Consider the following 20,291-nt stretch of genomic DNA (forward strand, 5'->3'; position numbering starts at 1 on the left):
GGTTACCATAGGCAGGAAAATCATTAATGGTCCATAATAAGACTGCTTTAAGGGTGAAAAACTGTCTTCGATAAGCATCATAAACGCCATCAATTCCTTCCCACAATCGTTGCAAATCTTCAACTAGCACCTCGAGGTAAACATCTATATCATTTCCAGGTTGTTTAGGCCCTGAAATGAGCATAGTTAGCATGATGAATTTCCTCTTCATACACATGCTTGGAGGAAGATTATAGGTGGTCAACATGACTGGCCAGCAGCTATACCGACTACTAAGATTGCTATGAGGATTAATGCCATCAGCTGCAAGTGCTAGGCGAAGATTTCTTGGTTCACTTTCGAAGTCGGGCCACATATGATCCACCAACCTCCAAGATGGGGAATCAGATGGATGACGTAACTGACCAGCAACTCTTGTGGTTTCTGCATGCCAAGTTAAATTCTTTGATGTCTCTAAAGATTTGAACATGCGCTTAAATCTTGGTATGGGAGGGAAATACCACATCACCTCGGCAGGAATACCTTTCTTCTCAATGTTCTTCTTGTTTAGCTTCCAACGCGACGATCCACATTTAGGGCAACTTAAACAGTCCTTATATTGTTTCCTATAAAGAATGCAATCATTGGAACAAGCATGGATCTTTTCATGACTCAACGACAGACAACTCAACGTCTTTTTTGCATCATACGTTGAGGATGGTAGATTGTGATTATCTGGCAGCATATCCCCAAAATCCGTTAGTAGATCTGAAAATAAAGCATCACTCATCCCATGCCTTGCTTTGGTGTTGTATAGTTTTACAAGTGCACTCAACTTTGTGTAACGTGTACATCCATTGTACAAAGGTTTCTCTGCTTCCTCCAAAAATTTCATAAACGCTTCTGGATTTTCTGTATAATTATCATATGCTGCCTCACACATATTAGCGGTTTCAAAGTCGTCATTATAATCACCAATTGGCTCCTGGTTGGTGCTTAAATTCATTCTATCATTTTTGGCAGACTCGCCATGCCAAATCCAAGTCATATAATTCTGACTAAAACCATGGAAATAAAGATGCTCTCGAATGGACGTAATCGGTCCTTTCTTCAGATTTTTACATTTGCAACAAGGACAATGAATTAAATTCGAGTCAATATGGGGATTTTGTAAACAACCGCTAATGAACTGTTCCACACCCTCCTCATATTGTTTCGACCTTCTATCAGAGTGAATCCAAGATTTATCCATAATTAACAACTTACCTTCAACAAAGAATTAAATAAAGATAAGTTATAATAAAACATAATTAAAAATTTTAATTACATGACAATCATTTAGTGATTTTCACTTCAAACACTAGTTACTGCGACTCTCCAACCAATATAAATTGTGAAATTATATTCGATTAAAATACAATAAATAGATTAAATATTGCAACATTGATTTAAAAAATAAAAAATAGTGAAAGACACATTGTCCTTTAATTTGGATGGATTCAGTATCATAAAAAATGAAATTCCTGACGCAAACAATGAATCATCATATAATCAAAATATTGAAAGCACAGGGATAAAATATGCGATCAGGTTTAATTTCAAAGCACATTAAAACTCCACCAAAGCAGAACAAGTTCTAAAAATACCTGATTTTGTTGCGGCAGTGAAGTTTGCTGCTTATACAAGTTTCGTAGTCTTTTAAATTCTCTTTTGAGCCCTTAATGCTCCACTACAAAAGCATCCAGAAAGTTAAAATCAGATTCCATAAAAACTTGTTAAATGTGTAGTGCAAGAATCCATGTTCAGATTTGTTAGATTCAGATGCGAGCGAAAAGAGCTAGTATGCTACTTTCAAGTTCAGCAATATATATTGTATACCAGCTAAATTTATTTCAGCAAATTTGTAAAGATTTCTAGCAACTGAAATGGTTTTCTTGTTTCCTAGGAGCATCGCTGTGAAAAAACTGTCATAGGTGCGGCTTCGTAGCCTCATCAAGTCATCATTTTTTTATTTTTTCAAGCTACAGTACCAACAAATTCAGTAAGTCACAGATACATAATAGATTTTATTTTCTGTTCAGTATCTCATGCATGATTTAAAGATATATAGCTATATTACCTTCAATTCTTTTTCAGTGGCTATATCGTGAGATAGTAGAAGCTTTCTGATTATTTCAATAGGATCACGCTCCTGGAAAAAAGGGAAAAATAAAATCAGTTGAAATAAAAGTACTTGGTTAATCGAAGCAAGAAAACCCTAACTCTTTGGTATTTGGATATCAATCACATACTAGATAGTGTCATCACAGGGGGCGTAACTAGAAACTTGTTTATTGGTGGGCAAAATTTTTTTCAACTATATTAATTTTCAACACATAAAAATGATATTATTGACTTCTTGTAAGTTCATGCAAAAGGTACTAAAAGACAACCACATGCTGGTGATATATCTCAATTGAGAGAATTTTTCCCACCATAAAATAGTAATTGTATATTAAAAAACAACTAAATGTTAAATGATCCGTGAGAAACACGATATGCACCAGAAATTTTGTTGTCAACATGTGATTAACCACAGTTGCAAAATTTTGTGACTTTTTCTTCTCAGTATGTTTTGAATAAAAGAATTAAGAAGTTATATATCAATATACCATTGCTTGTGTTTAGGAAGTAAATTTTTGCAACAGCTTGAACGCTGAACCCCGAAAAATCTGGATTAACATATGAACCCAAAGAATGAATTTTAGAATTCCATTGATAAAATCCATGTGGTGAATAGAGATATTAAAAAAACATAGTAAGAACCCCGGAAGTTGCTTATTTGTGATAGCCAAAACAGCATGAACACGAACAATCAGTTTGAAGCAAAGTACTGATACGTATGTACAATGTTATATCAAACCACAATGGCTAGAAATCGATAAAACATGATTATTGAACCAAAAATTTTTTGGCTCCAGATTTTTAAATAGTTACAAAGCAAGCAAATTATGATACAGTTTTTTAAAAAATAAAAAAGATTCATGGATATAACTCCAGAATACCAAAGTTCCGTGTGGTTCAAAATTTTTTTTTGATTCAAGTGGGTTTTTGCGGCAGTGAAGTTTTTACCTCGTGGTTCAAAATAATACCAAAGGTGCATTTTTACCTCGTCCGTATTATTACCGAAGTCGATTGTTATATTTTACTTCGCAATTACTAATTGGCAAAGTAAAATGTGACGAAGTAAAAAGCACAAAATACCTGTTGTTGTTGCGGCAGTGAAGTTTCCTGCTTATACAAGTTTCGTAGTCTTTTAACTTCTCTCTTAAGAACTTAGTGCTCCACTGCATAAAATTCCAGAAAGTAAAAATCAGATTCCATCAAAGAACTTGTCGAATGTGTAGTGCAAGAATCCATGTTTAGATTTGTTAGATCCAGGTGCGAGCGAGTAGAGCTAGGATGCTACTTTCAAGTTCAGCTATATATATTGTATACCAGCTAAATTTATTTCAACAAATTTGCAAAGATTTCTAGCATGAAAATATCCAACTATAGAATTTATACTTTGTTTTTCTACTTATCATTTTTGTTAATTAACTAAAGTATTCTCATCCAAATACAGCACAATAAAAACATGTTAAGTCGCAATGGATATCATTTTCCTCCAAAAACAAAAGGACAAGTGCTACTACAGCATCAAGTATATATATCAAGTACTGTGGTGCGCACGATTCATTTATCAATGTCTCTTGTTAAGGATTTTAGAAGCTTCTGTATATATTATTACTCAAGCTTCTGTAGGAATGGAATGGTAGGGCAGGCAAAATGTAGGCAAGAATAAATTATATAATTAGTGAGTGGAGAAATATATATAGCTCAAATACGAGATGATTGATTTATGTATATCAGCTGAATAGCATAGGAATGGTGATTTCTTGCCCCGGAAACCAAACACTACTTCTTCTCCCTTATCATCTGTCACTACAAATACAAACACTCAAATTACACCTCGATTTGATCTTTCATCTCCCACTGTTTTTAACCTTTGCCCCTTTCCTTAGCTTCTGATCTATAACATAAGCAACAAAGTTTTGCTTCACTCTTTCTTTCTCTCTCTCTTTCTAGTTTGCCAGTAAATGGCAGTGGCTCAGTGTCAGTGCAAGAAAAAAAGGGCGAGAGTTTTCATTTGGAAGGTAAAAGCTTTTGCTCGATAACCCTCTAAAATAAATACACTCAATCTTGCCCCTTCCATGAACACACACACACAGTGGTGTCTCTTTCTCCCCTGCAAAACACAACGTGCACTCTGCAAAAAACTCTCTCTCTCTTCTCAATATTCATCAGTGAGTTCCTTTCTTTAACTCATTTTGTTGTGTCTGTGCAGAGGCACCAGAAGAAGGGAGATTTTTAATGCTTGTGTTTGTGTGTGTGTGTAAATTAAAGAACCGGAAGGAAACATAAAAACACTAAAAACCCATTTCCAAAGGATAAAGATAACCTGGGCAGGCTACTTTCTCATACCCATATCATATCCAAGACCCCAAAGATTTTGAAAACCCACCCCACCCCTTCATCCACTGATCACTACAGACTCTACCAACACTGTTTGGGATTTTCTGATAAAAAAGCTGAAACCTTTAGCATAAAACTCGGGAGGGAATTGCGTGAGATATAACACAAAAGATGGCTTGATGAACTAGAAGAATATTTAAAACTCGAATCAACAGAGAAACCCAATTGACGTTTAAAAAAAAGGAAACATTGGCATATCTTTGTAGTTTTCTGGATCGAAAGACAAGTAAAACGCAAAGAAAAAAGGAAAACCCAAATTTATGTTCAAAAAAGGGCATCGTATTCATGTAAAAAAAGAAGAAAGAAAACATCTTCCAAAACATGTAAACCCTAAATTGAAACCAAAACAGAGAGATTCGGACCTTTTGCTTTCGAAATATGGCGTTGGCATCGGTTCCCGGCGGTGGTTGATGGTGGGCGGCTGAAGAAGAGAAAGGGATCGAGCAGGGTTTCTTTTCCCGCAATGAAGAAGAAAGGGGATCGATCGTGTTTTGTGATGTATATTTTACTTAAGTGTTGAAAAAGTTAGAAAGAAAAGTCATTGGAGTTAATATTTTTAATCCGTTTCATCCTTTTACTGTATCAATTATAATTAAAAATTTTAATTTATTACTTTTTACTTCATCAATTATAGTATGCTGAAGTAAAATACTATCCAAAATTTTTAGTGAAGCCCGGGTTTTTTAAGTACCGAAGTAGAAGGTGCGTTTTTACTTTGTTCGTGTTATTAGCGAAGTTGATTGTCACATTTTACTTCGTAATTATTAATTGGCGAAGTAAATAATGGCGAAGTAAAAAGCGAAAATTCTACTAGTGATACATTAGAGAAAATATTTAAATTTCCCGGAAAAAAAACAATTGTGGACTGAAATTAAAAATTCAAAGCCATTTTTATAATTAAAAAATTAAATAGATGTGTCATTTTGGGAAATGCTTTTTTTTAGGCTCGAATCCATTATACACTACAAGAAAATTGCAAAACGACAACGGATATTATCCGTTGTCGTAGGGGGGGATAAAACCGTTGTAATTGGGGGTGTTGTAAAAAGCATACCATACAACAACGGTTTATATCAGTTGTCGTAGCTATCTACCACAACGATTTTGCAACAGTTATTAAATGTTGTCGTATTTCTCCAAAGACAACGGTTGTGCAACAGTGTAAATCCGTTGTCGTTTATTATTTAAGACAACGGATTTGCAACATTTTATATCCGTTGTGGTTTGTGACTTACGACAACAGATTTGCGACAGTTTATATCCATTGTCGTTTGTGGCTTACGAGAACGGTTTTGTAACAGTGTATATCCGTTGTCTTTTGTGTATTACGACAACAGTTTTTGCAACAGTGTTTATCCATTGTATTTTGTGGTATACGACAACGGTTTTTGCAATAACATAAATCAGTTGTTTTTGTAGTCGTTTTGTCCGACCACATGTTAAAGTCATTAAAACCGTTGCCTAATTAATCTTCGTACGAACTATAAATATTAATAAAGAAACCAATATAAAATAAAATATTTACTACATTGAATCCATGAAAATCTTCAAGTTCCAAAAGAGTTACACACATCTAATTTGGAAGATAATGCTACGTAATCGAAACTCAAAATATCCTAGCTAATATAAGATAAATGTAACAAAAGTAGTTCCAAAAGATAGTTGTATCAAAACATAAATCATCATGTGTTCTTGATAACGATGTTCACGAGATGACTTATACGCATTATACCAAGGCGATCTGAAACACAGCTCAATCCTTGCATCAAAACCCCTTATGCATTACTCCCGAGTTACCTACAAAAAAACACATTCTCAGCCCAAAATTATCAACAAAAACATAGACCAATTTAAACATGGAATCCAATCACAACTAGCAAACTAATATCTCGCTTGTCATGGGAAAAATTAAAAGAAAAAAACTCAGCAACTCCAAAAGGCAGTGCAGATTTTTATTCAACTCAAACTTAGACCAATTTAAACATGGAATCCAATCACAACTAGCAAACTAATCTCTCGCTTGTGATGGGAAAAAATAAAAGAAAAAAACTCAGCAACTCCAAAAGGAAGGCAGTGCAGATTTTTATTCAACTCATTTAGCATTTGTATTGAATTCATAAAATATAGCCCCCAGTTGACACAAACCGTGGGCTCCCACCAACCCACAGGCCACAAGCTAAACCATGGATTTGGCACTTTCAAGTTTCACTCCACATCCCAATAACTCAAACCACACACCATTTTAAGTTCCACTCCACATCCCAATAAGCTAGCCTCCCAACTTTAATTCATACTAGCATGTCGTTAATACCAGTTCATCTTAAACAAAGAATGAATTCAATTACATTAATTCAAAAATGCATATATAGTACAAACAAAATCAGAATGCACGCATATATAAAACTATGTTCAATCCAAGAGAAAAAAACAATACACATCGACAATAATAGAAAAATAGAAATCGAACTGCTTGGATTTAGAAAAATAAAAAACTTGCGCCTCTTCTCTTCTGTGCTCTGTTCATGGATGGTTTCCATTGCACTTTACTTTTATAAAAAATGTTCTTCACCCATAATCCATATCAACTAATTAAAAATACTCTAACTCAAAAACATTAATTTTGGATGAACCGGAAAGAAATTCAGAAATTGGAATAGTGAGAATAAAAGGACCTTATGGAGCATGCAAAACGACAAAATGGAATCGAGAGAACAAATGGAGATTGACACTGGTTTTGCGGAAGAAAACTGTTCGTGGAAGTTTTTTTTTTTCCACTAATCCATTTATCAAGTTAATATTGGTAGGTTTAATTTGCAATTCAATTTTTGACCACACCAACACATCAATTCAGTTTTTAAAAGGGTCTCAAACTTAATATAATAGAAAAGGCAAAAAGTAAAATACCTCAAAACCTTATAATTAACGAAGTGTAACTAACAACCTCCTTCATTCACATTTTTATTTTTCTGCTCTGTTTTCCTTTGTTCTGCAAACTACAGGTAGTGAACTCCAAATTTATTTTACTCGAAGATTATAACGATGCACACTGATAATGTGATTTCCAGGAAGTCACGCATAGAAAGTACAACTCGTTAGAGAACCATCATTAATCAACAGCACATTATGTGCAGGGAACTTAAAAACAGAACAAGATTCGATTATCACAGCAGAAAATAAAAACTCATTAAGCAAAAGTGAACAACAATAAGAAAATAAAACAAGATTAATTAAAGATACCTAGTCATAATTAATATAGTCTAGTACGCATTCCGCCCATTCAGATCGCACTTCATCAATTTCTTCATTAGAGTAAACTGTTTTCATGAACTGTGAACAAACTCAAATTATATTAGTAAAAAAAACAATAATGAAGAAGAAACATGATATAAACACACTTATTTGAGAAGATTGAGAATATGTTAAATATACTATTGAGGAAAGTGAATCCTTATCACTGGTAGCATTTCCTTCAACAATTTCTTTCATAAATCTCATCAAATAATACCCACACTGTTTTGCATCTAGTTGGCGAGGACCCTATATTATCAAAAAATTGTCAATGACTAATACATGTTTAAATATTTTTCAATTTATTGCAGATAAACATATATAATAAATATCTTTCAAGCTCCTTCATATAGCAACAAGATTCGACATAAGTGTTCCATTGACTAAATTAAATGCTTAATTAAAAAAAGAATATATACTCACATATCCACTACATATTTCCAGTCCTCATAGCGATTGCGATGACTAAGTGAATCCAACAAATAAACCACCTCCACATAAGGATCGATGACAGTGAGAATCCAATGACAACTAGGCACAAAACAGATAGTCAATTAACACGTTTCGCAAAATTGTCGAAAAAATCAATTATAAGTGATATTGTATTTCTGATTTACCCAACATTGTATGACACCAAAACTAATTGATTTCTTGCTGCACCACTTAGCCGATCTGTCAAAACACTTGCCCAACAATTGAAGTGTTCAATTTTTTCATTTTTATCAAGTTTGGATACATATGGAATTGATGGAATTACGACCAATTATTTCAAAACAAATATCAATCGATCGAGGTTGTTCGGAGATTTTGTTAGGATACTATTGATATTGATTTGAAGTTAATTCGAGTTTTCTTTGTTTAAAGACACAGTAGCCAATTAGATCCTTCGACATACTGGCTACCATGTTCTCCCGAATCCAAAACCCATACTTATAGGGTAATGTCACACGTATAACCACATTTGTACTACACATCTTACACTATAAAAATTTTATTTTTCAAATCTCATGATATAATCGAATACAAAATCTCACGATATAATGTAAAAATCTTACGATATAATTTTTGTAAATATTGTTGTACATATTATATTTATACGCATCCGCATTTTATCGAGAAAAACAGGAATCATACTCGATTCTCCACATAAAGCCGGATGTCTATTGCTTTTCGACTACATTATTTACACTATCAGAATTCGCTTTTGCCATTTTAATATATCAATTGCATGTAGTAGTCGGCTCACTTTATAAATCCTACATAATTTGTGACATGTTTTTGCTTCCATTTTTTTGTTTTAATAATCATTCTCCTTCTCAAACAAAGAAACCTCTAATTTTAAATATCTTTCATGTTTACTTTGCATTTTCTATTTTGGTGAGACAAGTGATGCTAATCCTGTACCACATTTTGCAATTGTGCCTTTACCCGGCCCGGTGCATTTGTATGTCTGAAATTTGTTTATAAACTTTTATATTGTTCAATTATTCAGAAACAATCTCATAATTTTTCTTCCTTTGAGGCTTCTGAAAAATCGCACATGTAAATATGTTAGTGGTGAAAAAAGGATGGATACGCCCTGAAACTGAACATATTACAACTCTGAAAAAATCTTATATATTAACTAACCCGAACCAACATTTTTACCTCATCTTTCATCACTACCAAGTGTGCAGGCCAAGCCACATGGGTTCCTATAGCATCAACAACAGTATCACATTCGTTTGGTATTGGAAATGGCAACAGTGCTGATTTCTCCACAGCCTCATCAACGAAGACGCGCATGCAATTCATGGGTAATGGAGCACCATGAAGTAACTTACCAGCCCCATTGACATCAACAATTGTACCATAGGCAAAGACATTGGTCTTAGAAACCAATGTCAAAGCAACCGGCTTATCCTAGAAGACAATCAATCATGTTATAAATTGATGCAACTTATTTTTACAATAATATCATGTAATGTAACCACAATTAAACACACATATACCTGAAGATACTCATCCTTGCTCAAAACTTTCATGTCATCATCAATCAAAGTTTCATAATTTGGGACACTCTTTTCTGTTTTGATCTTATCTTCACTCATGGGAGGTAACCTCACTGAGCAACTTCCTTTTTCATCAACCTCAATGTCGCATGCACCTTTTTTGAACATTTCTTCAAGTTTCTGTATGCGTGCATCTTGCTCTGCCATGCGTGCATTTTGTTCTACCATGCGTGCATCTTGCTCTACCATGCGTGCTTCTTGTTCAGAAATTAGCATCTTTGCCTCTACCAATTCCTTTTGATGACGAACGATTAATTGACCATCATCAAGAGGAATATTCCATTTTCTACCAACATTAAAGTAGATTGTTGGAGTGATATGACCTCCAACAGCCCTCACACGCCCAGCATGTTCTTCTGAATCAAGTGCATTTGTAAGGATATCTTTCTTTGCCCCTTCTAAGTGCAACTTCCCCTATATTTTTTTTGCACATAATCATCCTGTAATCACCAAACATACAAATAATTACTAAATCAGTTTTAATAAATAACAAAGTATTGATTATCATGTATTGATTGCATACAATCTTTTCTACTGCCATTCTCAGATCATCGCCTTCAAATTCACCCTCCTTGTTGACCCGTCCTCTCTTCCAAATAAGAGCTCGATTTATCTCATCATCATCACATAATTCAGATGCCTATAAACAAGGAGCAATCTTAGAATACAGATTTTGGAACATAAATTCCAGCACATAAATAAATGGACAACGCAGGAGACACTTCTTCAGTCGGTGGGACATCTTCATTAATGTGATATTCATAACAAGAATGTACATAACGCCTTCAATTTTCAACTATGAATGATCATTCCAGTAAATAAAATTAAGATAAAATAGATAATTAGCTAACTCGTTGCTATCGATGATTAAACCAGCATGTTTAATATACTTACAGTTTCATCAGCAAAAAGTGGATATCATTTGAAAATACAGACCATAAAATATCCAGTCATTTTAGGTTGAAAATAGAATGGGTGTTGAATTATTGGACAAAAATATGTGCCTAAAATCATGTGCAACATGCCATCCATAAGGAAATCTGATTTCCAAATATTAAACTAGCAGCTTCAAAAATATATTACTGTGCAATATTAACCAGCAGCTTCAATAAACTTACAATTTCATCAGGAAAACGTGCATATCCTTTACGGGAAAGCCGATGAGGGTATACGTTCTGCCTTCTTCTCTTCTTTTTCTCATCACTTTCTTTCTAGTTAATTGAACATTTCACATACGTATCAGATTTAAATAGAACTAATGATATTGTAATTGACTTATTTGTAAAGACAAATTATGAATCTTACCATGAAGTCGTCAGTCATGCGGCTGATTATGAAAGAACTCCAGTCATCTCGTGTAATACCATAGCCAATCGGTGGATCTTTCAACTCATCTGGTTTATCCAGGTTGCTGAAAATGAACTTTTGAGTGAGAAGAGCTTTATATTGACGCCATTTATTATTTGCTGAAGTTAGACATCCCTTCTTCCAGCTTTGGTCAATATTTTACGTCAGCTGCATAAAATTATTTAAAAAACAGCACATTCAATATATCGTAACCATTTGAGAGCTAATTGAAATTGTTTAAGCATTATAACTTACATTCACCGATTCCCATATTAACTCTTTAACATCATTTGGAACCTGCTTCCACGTCTTGTAGCTTATCTTAATCTTCTCTCGAACGAGAACGCCAATATAACTTTGCATTTCACCCGCAAATTCTCCAATTGGCTGTCCAATCTTGTTGAACTTTACATCCTTCCTGATTCCATGAACCCTTTGCCTAACAAGCTTATCCAAACGTGTACGACCTCTACATGTCCTTGTTGATTCGGTCTCTCTAGATTCAATTACTGTTTGACCCTCACAACTATTGTTAGTCGCAGAATATGCAGTACTATTTCCTTTAGCCTTATCAATCCTCCATAATATATTACTCTTCTCAACCGTTTCATCAACATGATACCCTATAGGAAGCTTTGCACGAGCTGCCATAGTTTCATTAAAGAAATGAGGAGATTATTGAATGCCGAAATCTTGTCAAGCTCCTCAATGACCCAATTCCTGCAAAAAATAGACAACTTGTTAGGCATGAATATTGGTGACGCTGCTGATAATCATTATGCACAGATGAAATTAGAAGAAAATGGTGAATTGGGTTATTCAAATCTCTACGCATGTTATGTCCTAAGAAATTAACAATAAGATAAGATTTATGAAGGGGACCATAGATACACAATATTATAAAATTTCTAAAGACACAAACAACAGTGGCAGTATAAACAAAATATTACATTTAATTATTTTCAACCCAAGTCCCATCACAATTTTCACGAATGCACGGTGGTTCATTCTCATCTGTTCCGTCATCATCCACTGATTTCATTGATACAAACCCTCTTGTAGAACACTGGTAGTGGATTGCCTCATTTTCCAACTCATCCAAATTCATGTATTCAATGTAATCCCTGGTAGGAGTGGAAAGTACAACATGCCATGTAGGATCTTGAGGATCTTCAATGTAAAATACCTGCTTTGCTTGACTGCCCAAGATAAAAGAGTCAGACTTGAATCCAATTCTGTTGAGGTTTACCAACATGAAACCAAGATCATCAACTTTAATACCGTTATTATTCTCAACCCAATTGCATTTAAACATTGGAACTTGAAATTTGTGATAATCGAGTTCCCATATTTCTTGAATAACTCCATAAAAAATCATGTCTGACACAATTGGATTTTTGTCCTTCGCACTAGCAACTTGCATTGTCTTTGCGACTAAGCTTACCCCAGAGTTTTGAACAACTTGTGTATTATCACGCTCTTTTGTATGATAAGTAACTCCGTTAATAAAATAACTAGAGTACTTTAACACTTGATTGTTAGGTCCACGCGCTATCCACTTCAATCTTTCGGATATTTGACAGGTGGAATTACCAACTGCACTCACACGATCACGTAACCAGTGAATAAAAGTCCGGTTATGCTCATCTTGTAACCACTTTTTGGACTTAGCTTTATGAGGAAACGTTTCCTTCAAAAAGTCCATGTGCTTCCTAATGAAACGATTACTGATAAGTTAACCAATAGAATGTAAGTAAAGTAAAAAAAATATTAATAGCTAAGAGAAATTACTCGATATAAGGATCGACGTCAACATCATTTTCCAATACATAACGATGTGCTTGATTCAACTCATCATGACAAGTAAAGTGCAATACTGAACCAGACAAAGGCTTAGTAAGTTGTATTTGCCGATGTCTTGATGAGATCCCAATTGTATGCACATTAGACATGTAATCGGAGCAAAATTCCACAGCCTCTTCAGCAATATAATATTCGGCTATACACCCTTCAGGATGATTGCGATTTTGCACATAGTCTTTCAAGGTCTTTATGAATCATTCAAATGGGTACATCTGCCTATACCAAACCGGTCCACACAATTTGACCTCACGAACAAGATGAACAGTTAAATGAATCATTATATCAAAAAAAGATGGGGAAAAATATTTTTCAAGCAAACACAATACTGTCACAATCTCTCTTTGCAGAGCATTCAACTCTGAGACATCTATCACTTTATTACATAACACATTGAAGAAGCCACAAAACCGAGTGATAGCATCTCTAACATGTTTAGGCAAGACACCACGGATGGCGACTAGAAGCAATTGTTGCATCAAAGTGTGATAGTCGTGTGATTTAAAGCCAACAAGTTTCAAGTCTTTCATCGACAAAATATTTTTAACATTGGATGAATAACCTGTAGGGACCTTTGTTTCAAACAAAGAATTGAAAAGTTTTCTTTTCTCAGCCTTACTTAGAGTATAACATGCTGCTGGTAAAAAAGTTCTCTTCTCCCCCATCTTTGGTGCCAAATCAATCCTCAAATTCATCTCCACAAGATCTAGTCTTGCTGCTACCCCGTCCTTTGATTTTCCAGGAATGCCAAGTAACGTACCGACCAGACTTTCACAAACATTTTTTTCAATGTGCATCACATCAAGAACATGTCGAACATGTAGATGTTTCCAATACTCAAGCTCAAAAAATATAGATTTCTTTTTCCAGCAAGATATTTTATCACCATGCTGCATCTGACACTTCCCACTCACTTTTCCCGGGCGATAATTAATTCTTTCAACTCTATCTAAAATTTCATGCCCAGTTAATGGTTTCGGTGCGGGGTTTAACTCTTGGTTCCCATTAAATGCTTTTTTCTGCCTTCGATAAGGATGACTTGGAGGAAGAAATCTTCTATGGCCTGTGTATGACATTTTTCTACTATGCTTCAACCTTGTAGAACATGTTTCTTCCACACAAACAGAACATGCATGATATCCTTTCACAACACAACCTGACATGTTCCCATATGCAGAAAAATCATTGATTGTCCACAGTAAGACAGCTCTAAGCGAGAAACTTTCTTCTCGACATGCATCATATGCCTCAACACCTATATCCCCACTACAAGAAAAATGCTAATCAACAACACTCAATCAACAATGGTTTTATGCCAAAACCGTTGTCTTTCACCCAATAACAACGATTTTAATCAAAACCGTTGTCTTTGGGCGTTTTCTCAATAAAAAAGACAACAGTTTTTGAAAAACCGTTTTTTTTTGGGGGCATAAGACAACATTTTTTTAAAAACGTTGTCTATGAGCGTTTATTTTGGGCCTACTACAACGGTTTATATAGACTGTTGTCTATGAGCGGGTTTTTATGACATAAGACAACGGTTTTAATTAACTGTTGTCTATTAGCGTGTTTTTGGGGTCTACGACAACGGTTTTAAAAACTGTTGTCTTTTCTCTTTTTTTTTTAATTTTTAATACATATACATACATATACATACACAGTTTTTTCTCTTCTTTTTTTAATTAATTAATAATTAATATATACATATACATATATACGTTTAAGAGGAGGGAACTCAAAAAGGAAAGCTAAACCCAATAAAGAAATCCCTAGCCCCAACACGTCGCCCCTTCGACCCAGCACAACTCCAATGCCCTAATCGTCAATCGATCGCAAATTGGTGTGCAGAAACAGCCCGAATACAACATTCCTCCGGCCACTGAATTGGATTCGCAGCTCTCAGCCCTGGAACTCCACTCTCTCAATGTTGGTAAAAACTTTAATCTCTCTTTTTTTCGATAGGTTCTTTCTTTCGGTGTCTCGTTGACTCATCTCTCCATTCCATATCCACGATTCACGTATAAATTTTTGCTGGATCGTTATTTTCTTTGAGAGCTTGCTGGAGTCCATGGGAAAGAATCATTGAAAGACTTGGAAAGAATCGTGTTTCGGTTCATGGGCTTCGTCACTCAGATCTAGGATAATATTCCATTCTCCAAGCAGTTCAATTTTTCTGTCTTTTTTACGTACATAAAGCCATCGAGAATCCCAGTTACGGTCATAATCAGATTACGGTCCGACAAAAGGTAAGATTTTCTCCAACTCGTGATTGTTTCTTGAAAGAATCAAATTTTGCTTCCCCCCACCCCTCCCTCCCTCGGTTATTAGCTATGGGATACAGACCAATTCCACTCCACTTGAAAGGAGAGGAGTTTTCGAAGATCCAACTCTCAAATTTCAAATTCCCCTTCAACTTGCTACGGAGCGTGAAATTGCAAGTTTGCTAATTGGGGGTATAACAACTGAGATGCTTGATTTTGTCCATCATTTTAAGCATAATTTCACTGCCTTATTTTCCTTCTTGATATTAAACTCTATTATGTTTCAAATTCAGAACCAAGCTTTAGTTGGGTTGTCAATTTGAAGGAATTCACTCATCCAGCACTTGAAATTTTTATGCGATACAAAAGTCAGGAGCCACCTTTTTCATTGCAATTGCCATGTTTGCATTTGTCTTCCAAGTTAGTTCTTTAATAACAGAGAAAGAACCAAAACTTCACCAGGTATTAATTGATTTTCCTTTTTAATTACATCACGAAGATTTAGAACTATTGCTTCATTTTACAATTTGTGTTGTCGACAATCCAGAAAGTTCCTATAACTTTCCTTTGCAATTTGTATTTAAATTTATATTATAATATTTATAAGAGGAAGATTTTTGTTTGCTTCAATTTAATATATATATATATATAATTATATATATATATATATATTTGCAAGTCTTTTCAATGATTCTTTCCCATTGTAACACCATTTCTCGAGTTCAACAGGCTGCCATTTTGCGATGGGAAAGGTCTGCGCTCCTCTCCGATTTTTCTCATAAATAGAATGTCACCCCGATATTTGAACACCTTCTTCAAGGTCTTTTCCTTATCTCATACTTTACTCAGTTTTTGTCGATATATTTTTTATTCACGGTCTTCTGTTATTGAAAGAAAACAAAAGCTTCGCGAGGTCAGACCTTGTGTTGTTCTTTCTTAAAGTTAAACGTTTCTTCTGAAATCTGTTAGTCCTAAGGTAGAAGTGTTGAAGAAGCTTTAGAGTATGCCCGAAAATCAAGGTATAGCCCTGCAGTAAGTTCCTGGACTCGTTAATCTATTTTTTTCTATGGTCCTCTTCAGTATTTATTTGTCAGCTTTTAAATAGTAATCTTATTTGCTATTCTACATTTAGTTTTGTCGAGGACCGTATTGCGACTTTAAAGAATATCATCAAAGAGCCAGAGTTGAACAATTGGAACCTATATCTTGATAATTCCTTTAATTTTTGTGTTGTGTACTATGCCATTGATCTTACAAGTTGTTCCGATTTTTAAGTCAAAATTCATGGTGCAGGGGATTGGGGTTATAACACTAAAGATTTCTGCATTTTACATGTTCTCTATTTAATCTGTTCCATATATCTATGCCTTCTTATTGGTATTTAAATTTGTTGGTTTCATCAAATAAATATAAATTGAAGGAACATATATAATTAATTGTCTTATATATTTATTTGCTTAATTATGTTGTAAAAATAGTAAAAGTATACAAGAATCCTGATCCAATATTTCCCCACATATACAAGTTTGTATGTCTATCTATAGCTTACTTGTCATGAAAATGACCCCTGTAGTTTATTTCTTTTTAATTATGAGTAGTGATAATAATTAATAGTTTTATGTCTATATATGCACTGCTAGTTTTCCATGCATTTGCCACAAAATTCACGAGTATTCTCCTTAAAATTAACTTTATTTCCCATTTGCATCTGAAACAATTCATTATGTACACCATATCTATGTGTATCTCATAATTTATATTGTGATAGAATGCTTAAGTTTAGTGTTTATGCAAACTATATAGAATGCATGTGATATATATCGATCATAAATGGGGATGGAAGTAAACACAAAGGTACATATGATATGGAAAGATTAAAGTTACTTTATTCTACGGGCTTTTAAGATATGGTACTATGTGTAGAACACAGAAAAATTAAGATGGTTACATGATATTTTTTGAGTTATTGTACCTTAGAAAAAGTACACTGATCTTTTGAGATACAGACTACTGCTCGGTTCTTGAGATAAGAGATTGAGCTAGAACACAACACATTTCTACTTCCATATCTCTCTTTTCTTGTTGTCAGTTTTCCGTGAAAGTTTTTGTGTTATAAGTTGAATTTCAGTCGAGAAGTTGGAAAAGATGGCCAGTTTCATGGTATTCCACAAATCATGGCCAGTTTCATGGTATTCCAAATGAAGTTGGAAAAGTCTTGGGAAAGGTACTATGACCTTCTTCACAGGAGATTGGAGAACTTATTCGCTTTCCTAAGATGGGAAGAATGCTTCATAAGTATATTCATCATTTTCCGAATTATTACCTCCTCAGTTGGAAAAGATGGCCAGTTTCATGGTATAACACCAACTTCTCCATTTTATATATGTTTCGATCGTAATCGCAAGTTTGATGCTCATTTTTATATTCGTCTATCACAAATGATTTTCGAAATCTCGTATTTAATTTCTAGATGCACACTTAATTATTGGATTTTTCTTATTTGATTCAGCTTGGTTATGATAATTATTATGGGTATTGCACACTTAATTTATTTAAATATTTCTCTGTTTGTCTAGTCATTTCTGCTAACTCAAGGTCCTATGCCAACTCCTCTTGCTGGATGAATGGCTAGTCCCTCTCAATCCGTCCTCCTCTACTAGTCCCATTGGTTTCAACCCTCGAAATAATACTGGTATGTTATATTTCAACTTACTAATTGTGAACTTGAACACTTTAATTCCTTTGTCACTTGTTTTTTAGCACTATGTCACATGTTATATCTTAGTGCTTAATTGATATAGGCCTACTGTTGATGTGCATTATTTTCAAAGTCTAATTTGGGTGTCTCAATAGGGAGTACACCGTCTCAGGAAAGCTTTCATTTCTAGAGCATTGGGAAGAATGTGGGAAAATCAAAAAAACTGAAGACTTCGACAGATAAAGGAGCATTATGAGCTGGAGTGTGGTCTCTACATCAACATCTAAGAAAAAATTGTTTTACCTTTGTTTTATTAGTGTCGTTCTTTGTCATTTTATTGTTTGTTTACATATCTCAATGTTGTAAATATTATTTTCGAATGTTGAAAAATTTTATATGAAATTTTTATTTTTAATTTTGTATTTTAAATGATTTATAATAATATAAAATTGTGTATTATTTTTTTTTTGTTTTTTATTTCAAAAAAGATAACGTTTTTTTACCGTTGTCGTAGATACTTTAAAACTGTTGTTGAATACCTGAGCTTAAAAAAACATACTCAAAGACAACGGTAAAAAACCGTTGTCTTGAAGGAAAAGACAACGGTTTTCACTGTTGTAAAACTGTTGTCTTTGAAGAAAAAGACAACAGTTTTTACCGTTGTCTTTGAGCACCCCTTTTAACAACACTGCTTTTAACAACAGTTTTTTAGGATCTACAACAACGGATTTTAGCCGTTGTTGATGAGCATTTTTCTTGTAGTGCCCATAATTTTTTTAAGTCATCAATCAAAGGTGCTAAGTAAACGTCAATATCATTTTCCGGCTGTTTGGGACCAGAAATCAACAAAGTGAGCATCATAAACTTTCTCTTCATACACAACCATGGAGGAAGATTGTAAGTTATCATCACAACTGGCCAACAACTATATGCAGAACTCATCAAACGATGAGGATTGATCCCATCTGCTGATAAGGCCAATCTAAGATTTCTAAGTTCAGCAGCAAAATCTGGCCACTTGTGATCAACTACTTTCCAAGCGGGCGCATCGGTCGGATGACGCAAGTGTCCATCACGAATTCTTTTATCAACATGCCAAGTTAACTCCTTGCATATCTCCTTGTTCCGAAACAATATTTGAAATCTTGGAATAGGTGGGAAGTACCAAAGGACCTTTGTAGGAACTCCTTCATTTATCGTAGAATTTTTACCCAACTTCCACCTTGACATCCTACAAATAGGGCAATTGGAAAAATCCTCGAACTCCTTCCGGTATAAGATACAATCATTAGGACAAGCATGAGTTTTCACATAATTCATCCCTAATGCATACAAGCTTTTCTTTGCATCATACAAAGATGAAGACAATTCATTGTCATCTGGAAGCATTTCTTCGAACAAACTAAGTAAGTCTGTGAAACTTTTATCACTCCAACTATATTTTGCCTTCAAGTTATACAATTTCACAAATGCTGATAACTTTGTAAATTTAGTACATCCCGGAAACAAAGGTTTCTCGGCATCTTCAAGTAGCTTATGGAATTGGTTTGGATTCTCAGCATAACTATCATATGTTGCATGTACCATATCAAAAGGGTCCTCAGCAAAAGTTTTTTGTTCATCTCGCCCTACTTGATCACTATAATTCATTGAGTTCTCGATTGTAGATCTTTCCCCATGCCAAATACATTTATGATATGTTAAATCTATACCATTACAACACAAATGTGCTCTTATAGTGCCAACATCTTTCAGCTTCAGATTACCACATCTTGAACATGGGCAAGCTATTTCATTCGGATCGGTAGCGTTTCGCATTGCAAACTGCAAGAAAGACTCTACCCCAACCTCATATTCATGTGATAACCTATTTTTTGACATCCACTCTTTGTCCATCTTTTTAATAACTAATCAGCCAAAATCTACCTCAAAAAAAGTGTACATTATACAACAAGATCAAAACACAAGCCTCAAGTAAAAAAATAATTAAAAAACAACCATAAACAATTTATTTAGCAGTTTTATCGTAGTGAACTTGACATAAACCAGCCGGACATAAATGCAAGTTTGGGACATATTTTTTGATACAAAGCAGTGAAAAATACTATTTCTGGAGATTAAAAAAATGATGCAATTTGCATATTTCTTAGCTTTGATAAAAAAGGAAAATCATAGCTCTTCATACCAATTTTTTGTGCTTCATTTAAAATACCATTTCTTGACATTAAAAAAATGATGCAAAGAACTCTAAAA

The 20,291-nt window shown here is 34.3% G+C and overlaps 2 protein-coding genes and 1 long non-coding RNA gene across 8 annotated transcripts; 1 reads left to right on the forward strand and 2 right to left on the reverse strand.

Moving 5' to 3' along the window:
* Positions 1 to 12,171: 12,171 nt before the first annotated feature.
* Positions 12,172 to 14,242, reverse strand: LOC140877307 (uncharacterized). The gene is made up of 3 exons (XM_073280849.1): positions 13,328 to 14,242; positions 13,011 to 13,267; positions 12,172 to 12,931 (listed from the first exon to the last, which is right to left on the reverse strand). Exons 1-3 carry the CDS (start codon positions 14,240 to 14,242, stop codon positions 12,172 to 12,174), a joined length of 1,932 nt encoding a protein of 643 aa, XP_073136950.1.
* A 606-nt stretch (positions 14,243 to 14,848) lies between these two features.
* On the forward strand, positions 14,849 to 18,354 carry LOC140875664 (uncharacterized). Of its 6 annotated transcripts, XR_012148555.1 has the most exons (6): positions 14,849 to 15,325; positions 15,444 to 15,532; positions 15,634 to 15,802; positions 16,070 to 17,695; positions 17,917 to 18,032; positions 18,194 to 18,354. It is a non-coding gene; the product is annotated as an uncharacterized lncRNA (long non-coding RNA). The 6 variants fall into 6 exon arrangements; XR_012148552.1 differs by having other exon boundaries at positions 14,849 to 15,532; XR_012148553.1 differs by having other exon boundaries at positions 15,444 to 15,802.
* Positions 18,355 to 18,746: 392 nt separating this feature from the next.
* On the reverse strand, positions 18,747 to 19,934 carry LOC140877313 (uncharacterized). The gene has a single exon (XM_073280852.1). The coding sequence runs from the start codon at positions 19,932 to 19,934 to the stop codon at positions 18,747 to 18,749; it is 1,188 nt and encodes a 395-aa protein (XP_073136953.1).
* Between the last annotated feature and the right edge of the window lie 357 nt (positions 19,935 to 20,291).

The sequence above is a fragment of the Henckelia pumila genome, chromosome 1 (assembly GCF_033568475.1).
Source record: "Henckelia pumila isolate YLH828 chromosome 1, ASM3356847v2, whole genome shotgun sequence".
Lineage (NCBI taxonomy): Eukaryota > Viridiplantae > Streptophyta > Magnoliopsida > Lamiales > Gesneriaceae > Henckelia > Henckelia pumila.

Coding starts and splice junctions, on each gene's coding strand:
- LOC140877307 (XM_073280849.1), bottom strand. CDS start 14,242: ATGTCAGGTTGTGTTGTGAAAGGATATCATGCATGTTCTGTTTGTGTG. Junction 13,268..13,327: donor CTGTTCATCTTGTTCGTGAG/GTCAAATTGTGT, acceptor TGATTCATAAAG/ACCTTGAAAGACTATGTGCA. Junction 12,932..13,010: donor GACGTCGATCCTTATATCGA/GTAATTTCTCTT, acceptor TCGTTTCATTAG/GAAGCACATGGACTTTTTGA.
- LOC140877313 (XM_073280852.1), bottom strand. CDS start 19,934: ATGGACAAAGAGTGGATGTCAAAAAATAGGTTATCACATGAATATGAG.